This window comes from Leucoraja erinacea, unplaced genomic scaffold, assembly GCF_028641065.1.
Source record: "Leucoraja erinacea ecotype New England unplaced genomic scaffold, Leri_hhj_1 Leri_492S, whole genome shotgun sequence".
NCBI classification, from domain to species: Eukaryota; Metazoa; Chordata; class Chondrichthyes; order Rajiformes; family Rajidae; genus Leucoraja; species Leucoraja erinaceus.
The window spans coordinates 24,281-39,400 of record NW_026576393.1 but is presented as its reverse complement, the minus strand read 5'-3'; the positions used below and the strand labels follow the sequence as shown (position 1 = coordinate 39,400).

The 15,120-nt window shown below is 44.5% G+C and overlaps 1 protein-coding gene across 1 annotated transcript; it reads left to right on the top strand.

The window, feature by feature from the left end:
• The first annotated feature begins 1,958 nt into the window (after nucleotides 1-1,958).
• On the top strand, nucleotides 1,959-14,557 carry LOC129693949 (nuclear factor 7, brain-like). Its single transcript, XM_055630672.1, has 8 exons — nucleotides 1,959-2,395; nucleotides 2,694-2,789; nucleotides 3,321-3,554; nucleotides 4,753-4,775; nucleotides 4,873-5,038; nucleotides 6,054-6,076; nucleotides 6,174-6,292; nucleotides 13,870-14,557. Exons 1-8 carry the CDS (start codon nucleotides 1,985-1,987, stop codon nucleotides 13,926-13,928), a joined length of 1,131 nt encoding a protein of 376 aa, XP_055486647.1. The 5' UTR covers nucleotides 1,959-1,984; the 3' UTR covers nucleotides 13,929-14,557.
• The last annotated feature ends 563 nt before the right edge of the window (nucleotides 14,558-15,120 follow it).

Below are 15,120 nucleotides of genomic sequence, written 5' to 3'. Positions count from 1 at the left end.
TGTTAAGTTACAAGTTGACCAACCGGTTGGGGGATGAATCCTGGCCAGTAGGGGGCACATGGAATGTAGCGACAACTATATGGGAAATGAAGGCAGGAAGGAATTATTGCAACTAGAATGCCAGTGGGCAGAGGAACAAGATAAAATAATTAACAGGCAGACAGGAGGTGAGAAACAGGTGATGGTTAGTAAAAAATAAACCCAGTACTGGTAAATCCTCTGGAGGAGACTTCATGTCTGGCACGACGACCCTATTTGGTAATGAAGATGAGGAGTTAGATAATCTTGTGAGATGTCCACCTCCCTATGCCTTACCAGTAGCAATGGCATCCTTACCTGGGACAGTTCCGTCAGTAACATCCCTATACCTCGAAGTTCTGACCTTACAAAGCTCCCCAGGATTGGGAGCACGGAAATCCCTTTCTGTGCGTAATTTGTTTAAGGCATTGGTGCTACCAGAACAGCTGATCATTATTAAATGTACTGCACACACTGGTGCTGGGGACCCTATAGCAAAAGGCAATGAGTTGCTGATAGTGTATCCAAACAGTGCAGCCTGTACATCCAAATGCGTAGTGACAGCAGCTAAATAGATGCTAGCAAATAGAACGGTCCTGCAAAACACGAGGGAGCTATGTACATTACAGAGGGACGCCTCTTATATATAAAAATAACTATGGAAACAAGAGGGCTGTGCCATTGATACAGCACATCCCGCTTGGACAAGTTGGTGTATACGATACATTTTTACCCGTCTTACCCATGCTGGTAAGGAGGGAATCATAGGATAACAAAGGAAACATGGTGGCAGGCCTCTGAATGTAAAATTTGCCAATTGTTTAGTGATTTTAGATTTATTTAGTAGGTGGAGTGAAGCTCTACCAACCACTATTAATAAGTAAAATGTGCACAGTGTAATATCCAACAGCAATTTCACTGTACACAACACCCACAGGCATCTGGGATGGTGGAAAGAGTCATTGGGGATTGCAAAACAAAATTACCCTGGAGGTAATCCTTTTTCTGACAAGCAACTATGTTATAAAAAATTGGGGATGAAGGAAAATTCAATGGAGAAATGAGGATAGGGTAGGGAGACTGAAAGGTCACGGGGAGTCTGAGTAATCATGTTCTGGATCAATGTCCAATTAGGGTTAGGTAACCAGGATTTTGGTAAACAGAAATAAACACAACAGTTTTGTTGAATGTCACTGTGGATAACTTCCTGTATCTTCACTTCTGGCTGTCACGTGTCGGGGGCGGGTTGAATGGAGGTCTGGTGTCACGTGTCGCGGAGTTTGTGGAGCAGTGAAGGGAAACAGAGGAGGGGAGGAGGAGAAGGAGGGAAAGGGTGGATTTGTCTCCTTCCTTTAACATGGTCGTAACGATGGTGACCCTCGGGTCCTGTGGCCGGCGCTCCTCTTCCCAGAGGAAGGCAGACATTGATGGTGAAATTCACCAGCGGCTTCAGTGCACCTGCACAACCTTTGGCCGTCTGAGGAGAAGAGTGTTTGAAGATCAGGACACAATTCGCAAGTCCTCGATCATTTTGTCACACACTTTCTGTCTTTCATCTCTGGACTTTGTCCAACCGTCTGCCCATCAACTCCCCCCTCTCCCCCTCAACTGTGTCAACCTATTACCAGCCAGGCTTTGTCCTGCCCCCTTCCTTCCATCGTTCTTCCATCTCCCACCCACCGCCCCTACAATCGGTCTGAAGAAGGGTCCAGACCCGAAACATCAACTGTCCACGTTCTCTAGAGGTGCTACTTGACCCGCTGAGTTAATCCAGCACTTTGTGCCTTTTTGTTGTGAAGCAGCATCTGCAGTTCCATGTTTCTGCATCTTCACACTGAACACTTGCAGCCGAATTACATTCATTCCCCGAGACGGCAGCGAAAGCAGTGAACACTCGCGGTACTGCAGGGGGTCAGCGGTTCAGGGAAAGGGAATGTGTTTTGAACCAGGAAGAGGAGGAGTTAAAATGGCTTCGAAAGACCGGGTCGAGAGTTTAACCGAGGAGGTAGTTTGTCCCATCTGCCTGGATTTCTTCACCGATCCGGTGTCACTGGAGTGCGGGCACAACTTCTGCCGCTCCTGTATCACACAGAGTTGGGACAGGGAGAGGAGAAACTCCTGCCCGGAATGTAGAGAGCAGTTTACAGACCGCACCCTCAGGGTTAGTTGGGCCTTGGCGAGACGGTCTGAGAAAGCACGAACACTGAGCCTGAATCGGACAGAGAAGGAAAGTAAACTTCAGTGCGAGGAACATCAGGAAGAACTGAAGCTGTTTTGTGAAACTGACAAGAAGCTGATCTGTGTGATTTGTGCAGCCGGGCGGGAACACGAGTCTCACAGCTTCATGCCGGTTAAAGAAGCTGTTGAAACCTACAAGGTAAAAGCAAACCGATTTTGATCGCATCATTGTTTAATTCCTGTGTGTACGAAGAAACTGCAGTTGCTGATTTAATCCAAAGATAGGCACAAAATGCCAGAGTAATTCTGCGGGACTTGCAGCATTTCTGGAGAGAAGGAATGTCAGTCAGAAGAAGGGTCTCGTCCCGAAACGTCACCCATTCCTTCTCTCCAGAGATGCTGCCTGTCCTGCTGAGTTACTCCAGCATTTTGTGTCTATTATTGTTTAATTCCCTGTTTATGGTGTAACATTTTATTCTCTGATTTTCAAACACCAGGATCAGGTGAAATCTTCCATCCAGTCTCTTGCAGAAAAGCAATCAGGGATCCAGCAAATGGAGCAGCAACAGAAACTGAAGATTTCTGGAGTTCTGGTGAGGCTTTTAAGTTTCGATTTCCTGATCTTGTGTAGATTTGATCCCTATGGTGCGTGTAATAATAGAGCAGCGCAGTGACACAAGTAGTGCTGCTGTCTCCTAGTTCTGGTGAGTGGGTTCGATCCTGACCTCGGGTGCTGCCCGTGTGGTTCACGCCTTCTCCCTGTGACCGCAGCGGATTCCTTCCACGTCCCCAGTACACGCTGGTTCAATGGTCAATCGGTGACTGTTATAATCCCTGGGAAAGTGGGTGGTGGACGGATGAATGGGAATTAATGGTCATGTTAAAAGGAACAGGCAGCAGGGAATTGTATTGGGGTAGAGGATTGATGGGTTTCACATTACCCTCACGACATTTTGTCTAAATGCTTCTAAAGTCTGAAGAAGGGTCTTGATCCAAAACGTTGCCTATTCCTTCACTCAATAGATGCTGCCTCATCTGCTGAGTTCGCCCAGCATTTTTGTCTACCTTAGACAAACTATTGAATCAGTGACATTATATATTGTTCTTCACCTTTTATTTCACAGGAACAATCACACAACCTTCAGTCCAAGATCACATCCCAGTATGCTGAACTGCACCAGATTCTCACTGAGAAAGAGCAGCGCGCACTGGCAGATATCCGGGAGGAAGAGAAGAAGATTCTAAATACAATGGAGAAAAATCTTGGAAAGATTCAAGAGAATTTAAATTCCATTCAGGAGGAACTCTTAAAGTTGCAGCAACAGATGGATCAAAAAGACAGTGTGGTGTTTCTGAAGGTGAGGGGTTACATAACAGTTCGGTGAAGTGGAAGTGCAGTCACAAAATGGTGGGTGACATTTCAAAAATAAATGCTGCATTTACAAGTAATTCGGAACTGAGTAAATGTTCCCTCTGTTCCAGCTGTTGTTGTTCAGAAACTAATTGGCCTCCCGCTGAATCTATGGGATATCAGGACTGTCTGGCTAGAAGGTAGAGAGGTGTTTATATTATGTGGAGTTTAGAACAATGACAGGTGATCCTATATCTGATCCCAAGGACCACGAATGGGCAGAGGGCAGTGAATATCTGGGAGTCTCCAACCAAGAGACTGAGACATTTTACATGTTAGACATATTTTAACCCAGAGGAAGATACATTTAAAAAAATTCAGGGAATTGTAATAGAATGGAATGAGGCAAAGAGGAGGAGTTCAGTCCTGGGCTAGATCAGCCATGGCCACATTATGAGGATTGTAATCTAGAACGTGGCGCACACATCAGATTGATCATCTACATCTGGTTCCCATCAGCAGTGGGTGGTCACCTTGAAGGAATTTGCTGTTTGTTTTGTCCACCTTGTTTCACCATAGAATGATATCCCATTCTACATCATAGACAGACCATTTGGCCAATCCTATCCGGTCTAGATTACTGCTCCACTCATCATCCCTCCCATCTACTCTCCAGACCCGGTAACAATACCCCACATTCCAGGAAGCTAATGTGTTTATCCCGCCTGCACTTACATTTTTCTCTGATGTTGGCTTCAGTCCCTCCAATGCAAGTGAGGTCAATGTTCCCATGACTGACTTTTTTTCGGTATTTATTGAAGACCATGTTACATTTCAACTTTGATTATTGGTCTCTCCTTCAATTTGAGATATTATTTCATTCCCACCCATTTAAATCCACCGATAATGTTAAATTCCCTCTTATCATTCCTGACATCTCCTCCAGATTAAATCCCATGACCTGCCCAGTCTTTTCATTACGTTCCATCCTCTCAGTTATGGCGTAATTCTCATGAATATTCTTGTGCTTTCCCCCATCGTTCTACATCTCTGCGGCAATATCTGCTTTCTCTCTGCATGACAGTGCCGATCAGAGTTGGGAAATGGGAATTATCAGAGGGTTGTAGAAATTTGGTGAAATTCCCGCTGTCGGGATGAGGATGGTTCATCTCGGTCAATTGAGATTTGTGTTTTATTTCTTTCAGGAGGAAGCTGGTCGCAAGCGAAGGTAGGACATTGTCTTGATGGAAACATTGTAAGTTTTGGTGTAATGTCTCAAAACCTTTCTAATGCTCAGTTTATAACCAACTGTTAAATATTTCCAGGGTTTGTGATGAAGCCAAACCATTGACGGTGGTAGATGAAGCCTTGCCGATTGAAAAGTTTCATTGCCCTGTTTCATTCAACACGGCATGCAAAGAAATTTGTGATGACTTCAAGTCCTACCCTGCACTACAGTTTGGTGAAGTGAAAGTGCACAGTCAGAAAATGGTGGGTAACATTTCAGAAAGAAAAGAAGCATTTAACAATAATTCGGAACTGAGTAAATGTTCCCTCTGTTCCAGCTGTGGTTCAGAAACTAATTGGCCTCCCGCTGAATCTATGGGTTCTCAGGACTGTCTGGCCGGAATGTAGAGAGGTGTTTATATTATGTGGAGTTTAGAACAATGACAGGTGATCCTATTTAAAAATTTGGGGAATAGTAATCGACGGGAATGAGGCAAAGAGAAGGAGTTCAGTCCTGGGCTAGATCAGCCATGGCCACATTGTGGGGATTAACATTGAAATCTAGAACGTGGCGCACACATCAGATTGATCATCTGTATCCGGTTCCCATCAGCAGTGGGTGGTCATCTTGGGGGAATTTGCTCTGTTTGTTTTGTCCACCTTGTTTCACCATACAATGACATCCCATTCTACATCATAGACAGGCCATTCAGCCCATCCTATCCAGTCATCATCCCTCCCATCTACTATCCACACACGGTAACAATATCCTAAATTCCAGTGTTAATGTGTTTATCCCACTTGCAATCAAATTTATCTCTGCTGTTGGCTTCAGTCCCTCCAATGCAAGTGAGGTCCATGTTCTCATGACTGCATTCCTTTCGGTATTTATTGAAGACCACGCTACATTTCAACTTTGATTATTGGTCTCCCTTTCAATTTGAGATATTTCATCCCCACCCATTTAAATCCATCGATAATGTTAAATTCCCTCTCCTCATTCCTGATATATTGTCCAGATGAAATCCCACGACCTGCCCAGTCTTTTCATTGCGTTCCATCCTCTCATTCATGGCGTTATTCTCATGAACATTCCTTGTGTTTTCCCCCATCGTTCTACATCTCTGCGGCAATACCCGCTTTCTCTCTGCATGACAGTGCCGATTAGAGTTGGGAAATGGGAATTATCAGAGTGTTGTAGAAATTTGGTGAAATTCCCGCTGTCGGGATGAGGACGGTCCATCTCAATCAATTGAGATTTGTGTTTTATTTCTTTCAGGAGAACACTAAGCACAAGCGAAGGTAGGACATTGTCTTGACGGAAACATTGTAAGTTTTGGTGGAACAGCTCAAAACATTTCTAATACTCAGTTTATAACCAACTGTTAAATATTTCCAGGGTTCGTAATAAAGCCAAACCACTGTCGGTGGTAGATGAAGCCTTGCCGATTGAAAAGTTTCATTGCCCTGTTTCATTCAATACGACATTCAAAGAAACATCTGATGACTTCAAGCAAGGTAAAGCTTTTCCATTATCCTTGTTTCAGACACCTTATAATTTCCCAGCCCCACACAGCCCAGTCTAACCTTCTACCCAAAATCCATAAACATAACTGCCCTGGCAGACCCATTGTTTCTGCCTCCACCTGTCCCACTGAATTGATTTCCATGTACCTCGGTTCCATCCCATCCCCCCCAGTCCAATCTGTACCGACCTATGTCCGAGATACCTCACATACCCTTCGTCACTTTAATATTTAATGACTTCCACATTCCGAACCCCCACCCCCCCATCTTTACAATGGCCGTTCAGTCACTCTACACCTCCATCTGTCACCAGGAAGGATTTAAAGCCCTCTCCGTTTCTTCCTCGACCGCAGAACCATCCAATTTCCCTCCACTAACACTACTCCGCCTAGCGGAGCTGGTTCTCACTCTTAATAACTTCTCCTTCGAATCCTCCAAGTCCAAGGCCTTATCCCTGAATTCTATCACCATTACATTGATGACTCCATTGGTGCTGCCTCCTGTACCCATGCAGAACTCGTGGACTTCATCAACTTCACCACCAATTTCCATCCTGCAATCAAATTTACTTGGATCAACACCAACACTTCCCTCCCCTTTCTTGATCTCACTGCCTCCATCACAGGAAATAGACTATCGATAGACGTCTCTTACAAACCCACTGACTCCCACAACTATCTCGACTACACCTCTCCCTACCCTGCTTCCTGCAAAGACTCTATCCCCTACTCACAATTCCTCCATCTATGCCACAACTGCCCTCAAGATGAGGTGTTCCATACCAGGATATCGGAGATGGCCTCATTCTTTAGGGGATGGGGATTCTCCTCGCCCAGCATAGATGAGGCCCACACTCGTGTCTCCTCAGTACCCCACAGCTCTGCCCTTGCTCCCGCTCCTCCTAGTCACAACATAGACAGTCCCCCTTGTCCTTACTTTTCACCCGATCAGCTGCCACACACAACACATAATCCTCCAAAATGTCCACCACCTCCAACGCGATCCCACCCCTAGTCACATCTTCCCATCTCCTTCCCGTTTTACCTTCAGCAGAGACCGTTCCCTCTGCAACTCCTTGGTTAACTCATCCTTTCCCACCTAAACCACCACCACCCTAGTACGTTCCCCAGCAACCGCAGAACATGCAACACTGGTCCCTGTACCTCCTCTCTTGACTCTGTCCAGGAACCCCAATAGTCCTTCCAGGCTAGGCAGAGATTCATTTGCACCTCATCTACTGTATCAGTTGTTCAAGGTGTGGACTCTTATACATGATGAGACCTAACGCAGACTGGGCGATCGTTTTGCTGAACACTTTCGCTCAGTCTGCCTGAACCTCCCTGATCTCCAGGTTTCTGAACATATTAATTCTCCTTCCCATTCCCACACAGACTTTCTGTCCTAGGTCTCCTCCATTGTCAGAGTGAGGTTAAACGTGAATTGGGGGAACAGCATCTGATATTTCGCTTGGGCAGCTTAGCAGTGGTATGAAATGTTGATATCTCTAACTTCAGGTAGCCTCTCTCTCTCTCTATCCCTCCCCCATCCAAGTCGCAATAGTTTCTTGTTTTCACCTAACAAACAGCTAACAATGGCTTTCATCTAATCGTTATTTTTTTGCATATCTTCCATTCATTGTTCTTTATCTCTTTACATCATCGCCTATATCTCTTTTATCCCGTATCCTGAGGAGCGGATCCTAATCCTGCTCCTATTTTCTTGTGTTCCTCTGCTACTGTGTACCGATATTGACAAACTTGACACAGAGGAAATGCAGCAAAAATTAACAATACTTGTCCCTGGGACAATGAGTTTGCTGTGCGGTGTGAGATTGAATAGACTAGGCCTGTGTACTCGAGCGTTCGTGTGTATTGGAGGAGATCTCAGTGAAACACAAAGTTCTTACAGAGCTCAGTGGGCTGGATACAGGGAGGATGTTTCCTCTGTTTGAGGGGTCTGGAGAACAGGCACCCTCTCAGAATGTGGGCTGCACCATGTAGGACAGAGGTAAGGAGACATTACTGCACGCAGAGACTGGGGAACCTTTGGAATTCATTGCACCAGTGGCTGTGGAATTCAGTCATTCAGTGCTCTCGGAGCAGAGAGCCATGGTTGTACATTAGAGTCCGGCCCGTCAGCCCATCATGTTCATGCTCATGTTCACATCGCAATATTCTGCCTCTCCACCAATTCCAATATTGGTGGCCAGTGGGAGGGGGTCTTTCTGGAGCGCCGGTATGGGTGTTGTGGGCCGAAGGGCCTGTTTTCCAGAGGGTAATATGGACATTGTGGGGCCCAATGGATTCTTGGGCTGGCAGCTCAGTCATTCAGGCCTGGTGAGCTGGCAGCTCAATTACTCAAGCCAGGTGCCTCCACCGCCCTCTGAAGCAGATAATTCCGCAGACTCACAACTCTCTGTGTGAAAAAGTGTTTCCTTATCTCCGTTCTAAATGACTTGCCCCATATTCTTAAACTGTGGCCCCTGGTTCTGGGAACCCCCAACATCGGGAACATGTTTCCTGCCTCTAGCGTGTCTAAACCCTTAATAGTCCGATATGTTTCACTAAGATTCCCACTCATCCTAAAACCCAGTATACAAGCCGAGCTGCTCCCTTCTCTCAGCACATGAGAGTCCCACCATCCCAGGAATCAACCTGGTGAACCAACACTGCACTCCCCCAATAGCAAAAATGTCCTTCCTCAAATTACGGGACCAAAACTGCACACAATATTCCAGGTGTGGTCTCACTAGGGCCCTGTACAACTGCAGAAGGACCTCTTTGCTCCTATACTCAACTCCTCTTGTTATGAAGGCCAACATGCCATTCGCTTTCTTCACTGCCTGCTGTACCTGCATGCTTACTTTCATTGACTGATGAAGAAGGACCCCCAGATCCCGTTGTACTTTCCCTTTTCCCAATTTGACACCATTTAGATAATAATCTGCCTTCTTGTTTTTGTTACCAAAGTGGATAACCTCACATTTATCCGAATTAAACTGCATCTGCCATGCATCTGCCCACTCACCTAACCTGTCCAAGTCAAATGCTTTCTGAAAGTCCAGGTACACTACATCCACTGGCTCTCCCTTGTCCATTTCTTAGTTAACCATATAACCATATAACAACTACAGCACGGAAACAGGCCATCTCGGCCCTACAAGTCCGTGCCGAACAACTTTTCTCCCTTAGTCCCACCTGCCTGCACTCATACCATAACCCTCCATTCCCTTCTCATCCATATGCCTATCCAATTTATTTTTAAATGATAACAATGAACCTGCCGACACCACTTCCACTGGAAGCTCATTCCACACAGCTACCACTCTCTGAGTAAAGAAGTCCCCCCTCATGTTACCCCTAAACTTCTGTCCATTAATTCTGAAGTCATGTCCTCTTGTTTGAATCTTCCCTATTCTCAAAGGGAAAAGCTTGTCCACATCAACTCTATCCCTCTCATCATTTTAAAGACCTCTATCAAGTGCCCCCTTAACCTTCTGCGCTCCAGAGAATAAAGACCTAACTTATTCAACCTATCTCTAACTTAGTTGTTGAAACCCAGGCAACATTCTAGTAAATCTCCTCTGTACTCTCTCTATTTTGTTGACATCCTTCCTATAATTGGGCGACCAAAATTGTACACCATACTCCAGATTTGGTCTCACCAATGCCTTGTACAATTTTAACATTACGTCCCAGCTTCTATACTCAATGCTCTGATTTATAAAGGCTAGCATACCAAAAGCTTTCTTTACCACCCTATCTATATGAGATTCCACCTTCAAGGAACTATGCACGGTTCTTCCCAGATCCCTCTGTTCAACTGTACTCTTCAATTCCCTACCATTTACCATATACGTCCTATTTTGATTTGTCCTGCCAAGGTGTAGCACCTCACATTTATCAGCATTAAACTCCATCTGCCATCTTTCAGCCCATTTTTCCAAATGGCCTAAATCACTCTGTAGACATTGGAAATCCTCTTCATTATCCACAACACTTGGTATCATCTACATACTTACTAATCCAATTTACCACCCCTTCATCCAGATCATTGATGTACATGACAAACAACAAAGGACCCAACACAGATCCCTGAGGCACCCCACTAGTCACCTGCCTCCAACCCGACAAACAGCCATCCACCATTACCCTCTGCCTTCTCCCATTCAGCCACTGTTGAATCCATCTTGCTATTCCGGCATTTATACCCACCAGTTTAACCTTCTTAACCAACCTTCTATGAGGAACCTTGAGGCCTTACTAAAGTCCATATAGACAACATCCACTGCTTTACCGTCGTCAATTTCCATAGTAACCTCTTCAAAAAATTCAAGAAGATTAGTCAAACATGACCTTCCAGGCACAAATCCATGTTGACTGTTCCTAATCAGACCCTGTTTATCCAGATGCTTATATATATTATCTCTAAGTATCTTTTCCATTAATTTGCCCACCACTGAAGTCAAACTAACAGGTCTATAATTACTAGGTTTACTCTTAGAACCCTTTTTAAACAATGGAACAACATGCGCAGTACGCCAATCCTCGGGGACTATTCCCGTTTCTAATGACATTTGAAATATTTCTGTCATAGCCCCGGCTATTTCTACACTAACTTCCCTCAATGTCCTAGGGAATATCCTGTCAGGACCTGGAGACTTATCCACTTTTATATTTTTCAAAAGTGTCAGTACTTCTTTTACTTTGAAACTCATAGTATCCATAGCTACTCTACTCGTTTCCCTTACCTCACATAATTCAATATCCTTCTCCTTGGTGAATACCGAAGAAAAGAAATTGTTCAATATCTCCCCCATCTCTTTTGGCTCTGCAGATAGCTTCCCATTCTGTCTCTCCAATGACCAATTTTATCCCTCATTATCCTTTTGCTATTAATATAGCTGTAGAAACCCTTTGGATTTACTTTCACCTTACTTGCCAAAGCAACCTCATATCTTCTTTTAGCTTTTCTAATTTCTTTCTTAAGATTATTTTTACATTCCTTATACTCCACAAGCACCTCATTTACTTCATGCTGGCTATAATTATTGTAGATCTCCCTCTTTTTCCGAACAAGATGTCCAATTTCCCTTGAAAACCAGGGCTCTTTCCAATTTTTTCTGTTTCCTTTCAACCGAACAGGAACATAAAGATTCTGTACTCTTAAAATTTCCCCTTTAAATGTCCTCCATTTCTCTTCTACATCTTTCCCATAAAACAAAATGTCCCAGTTCACTCCTTTTAAATCATCTCGCATCTCATCAAAGTTAGCCTTTCTCCAATCAAAAATCTCAACCCTAGGTCCAGTTCTGACCTTCTCCATAATTATATTGAAACTAATGGTATTGTGATCACTGGACCCGAAGTGCTCCCCAACGCATACCTCCGCCACCTGTCCCATCTCATTTCCTAACAGGAGGTCCAGCACTGCCCCTCCTCAAGTAGGTACCTCTATGTATTGCTGCAAAAAACTATCCTGCACACATTTTACTAACTCCAAACCATCCAGCCCATTTACAGAATGTGTTTCCCAGTCTATGTGTGGAAAGTTGAAATCTCCCACAATCACCACCTTGTGCTTACTACTAATATCTGCTATCTCCTTACATATTTGCTCTTCCAATTCTCGTTCCCCACTCGGCGGTCTATAATACACCCCCATAAGTGTTGCTACACCTTTCCCACTTCTCAGTTCCACCCAAATAGCCTCACTAGACGAGCCCTCCAATCTATCCTGCCAAAGCACTGCTGTAATATCTTCCCTGACTAGCAATGCAACACCTCCACCTCTTGCCCCTCCAATTCTATCACACCTGAAGCAACGAAATCCTGGAATATTTAGTTTCCAATCACAGCCCTCCTGCAACCATGTTTCACTGATCGCCACAACATCATACTTCCAGGTGTGTATCCAGACTCTAAGCTCATCCACCTTTCTTACAATGCTCCTAGCAATAAAATATGCACATTTAAGAAACCCCCCGTCTCTTCTTCTCTGTTTATTTCCTTTTTTTTCTTTCTCCTCTTGTGTCCGAGTGCTTCCCTTTTCTACTTCCTGCCTCCCATTCTGTCTATTAGCTTTCTCTATTTGAGTCCCTCGCCCCAACCATTCTAGTTTAAAGTCTCCCCAGTTGCCTTTGCAAATTTCCCCGCCAGGATATTGGTCCCCCTCGGGTTCAAGTGCAACCCATCCTTTCTGTACAGGTCCCACCTTCCCCAAAAGAAGTCCCAATGATCCAGAAACTTGAATCCCTGCCCTCTGCACCAGTCTTTCAGCCACGCATTTATCCTCCACCTCGCTCCATTCCTACTCTCACAGTCGCGTGGTACAGACAGTAATCCTGAGTTTGTTACGTTTTTGGTCCTTTTCCTTAACTCTCCTCCCAACTCCCTAAATCCTCCCTTCAGGACCTCTTCCCTTCTTTTACATAGAAACATAGAAACATAGAAATTAGGTGCAGGAGTAGGCCATTCGGCCCTTCGAGCCTGCACCGCCATTCAATATGATCATGGCTGATCATCCAACTCAGTATCCCGTACCTGCCTTCTCTCCATACCCCCTGATCCCCTTAACCACAAGGGCCACATCTAACTCCCTCTTAAATATAGCCAATGAACTGGCCTCAACTACCCTCTGTGGCAGAGAGTTCCAGAGATTCACCACTCTCTGCGTGAAAAAAGTTATTCTCATCTCGGTTTTAAAGGATTTCCCCTTTATCCTTAGACTGTGACCCCTTGTCCTGGACTTCCCTAACATCGGGAACAATCTTCCTGCCTTTACCTATGTCATTTGTACCTATATGTACCACGACCTCAGGCTCCTCTCCCTCTGATTTCAGGATATCTTGGATGCGTTGAGACACGTCCGAGACCTTGGCACCAGGGAGGTAGACCACCATCCTGGTCTCCCGACTGCGTCCACAGAAACGCCTATCCGACCCCCTAACAATAGAGTCCCCAATTACTACTGCCCTCTTCTTTTTGTCCCTGCCTTTCGGAGCAACAGGGCCGGTCTCTGTGCTGGAGGCCCGTCCGCTGTCGCTACCCCCGGGTAGGCTGTCACCCCCATCCGTACTCAAACAGGAGTACTTATTTGCAAGGTGTACCGACATTGGAGTACTCACTCGTTCCTGCCTCTGCCCCTTGTCCTTCCTAAGCGTGACCCACATGTCTCTCTCCCGTGGTTTTGGAGTGACCACCTCCCTATAACTTCCATCTATGACCTCCTCACTCTCCCTGACCAGACAGAGGTCATCGAGCTGCTGCTCCAGAATCCTAATACGGTCCCTTAGGAGCCCCATCTTGCTGCACCTGGTGCAGATGTGGACGTCTGGAGGGCCATCCGACACCATGACCTCCCACATCTGACATCCAGAACAGTACACTGCTCTGACTGTCATTCTCTCGCCTTACCCTGGATCTGATACCATATTTAATTACGGGTTAATAACGGGAAAAAAACTTATACTTAAATTCTGCAAAAACGTCCCTATATCAACAATAAATATGTGATTTCAAATATGTTTGAAACATTACACCTGGAAGATATGAGACTCCTTCTTGCAGGCAAATCAGATCACTTCCAAAAGACGTGGTCTGCATTTATCGACTTACTACAAGTATAAGGTGCAACAGTACTCTGAAAAGAAATGGTTTCAGGACCTGGTAAGGGGGGATGAAAAATACGAGGTTGGTAAATTCCTTTCTGCTCTGTCTTCTTATTAGAGCTTTTGTTTCTTTTTCTCTTTTTTCTTTTCTACGGCCTATTTCTTAACTTTTTTCTCTAACTCTTCGCGTAATGGCTCTTTTTTCTTGATCACTTTTTCACACAATCACCACTCTTTCTCTCTTTCGTTACTTTTTTCTCTTTTGAAAGCTTAAGAAATGAAGTGGTACAAGAAATGTAATACGTTATATTTGGCTTGTATTAACGTAATGTACTTCTAAAAAAAAAAAATTGGTTAAATAAAATAAAAATAATGATAATAATTTTACTGGAGCAAAAATAAAATATCTTTATAAAGCATCTTTAGGGTGGCATTGTGACGTAGTACAAAAAGAGTGAACACGTACAGCACCTGATTCAGGGACAGTTTCTTCCCAGCTGTTATCAGGCAACTGAATCATCCTACCACAACCAGAGAGCAGTCCCGAACTACTATCTACCTCTTTGATGACCCTTGATCAAACTTTGCTGGCTATACCTTGCACTAAACGTTATTCCCTTATCATGTATCTGTACACTGTAAATGGATCAATTGTAATCATGTGTAGTCTTTCTGCTGACTGGTTAACACGCAACAAAGGATTTTCACTGTACCTCGGTCCACGTGACAATAAACTAAAATAACTAAACTGGCGTTAGATCTACTGCCTTACAGCGCCAGAGACCCGGGTTCAATCCTGACTACGGGTGCTTGTCTGTGCGAGATTTGTACATTCCTACATGGGTTTTCTCCGACATCTTCGGTTTCCACCAACACTCCAGAGACGTATAGGTCTGTAGGTTAATTGGCTTGGTATAAATGTAAATTGTCCATAGTGTGTGTAGAATAGTGTTGATGTGCGGGGAATGCTGGTCGGTACGGACTCAGTGGGCCGAATGGCCTGTTTCCGTGCTGTATCTCTAAACCAAATGAAACAAATTACAAAACAAGGGCCAGACATGGCACAACAAATGTGAATAAAAGCATTACACCAAAATTAATTAAATATGCTACACATTCTTTACACAATTATGAAATTTCAAATATAGTACCAGGAATTTTCATTATCAATCCCTTACAACAATGTTGAATGAATACACTAGATGGCAGT

Bases quoted from the DNA above. Each gene is read 5' to 3' on its own strand.
- LOC129693949 (XM_055630672.1), top strand. From the start codon at position 1,985: ATGGCTTCGAAAGACCGGGTCGAGAGTTTAACCGAGGAGGTAGTTTGT. The intron at 2,396-2,693 runs GTAAAAGCAAAC...TTCAAACACCAG, and splicing joins AAGCTGTTGAAACCTACAAG to GATCAGGTGAAATCTTCCAT. The intron at 5,039-6,053 runs GTGGGTAACATT...TATTTCTTTCAG, and splicing joins AAGTGCACAGTCAGAAAATG to GAGAACACTAAGCACAAGCG.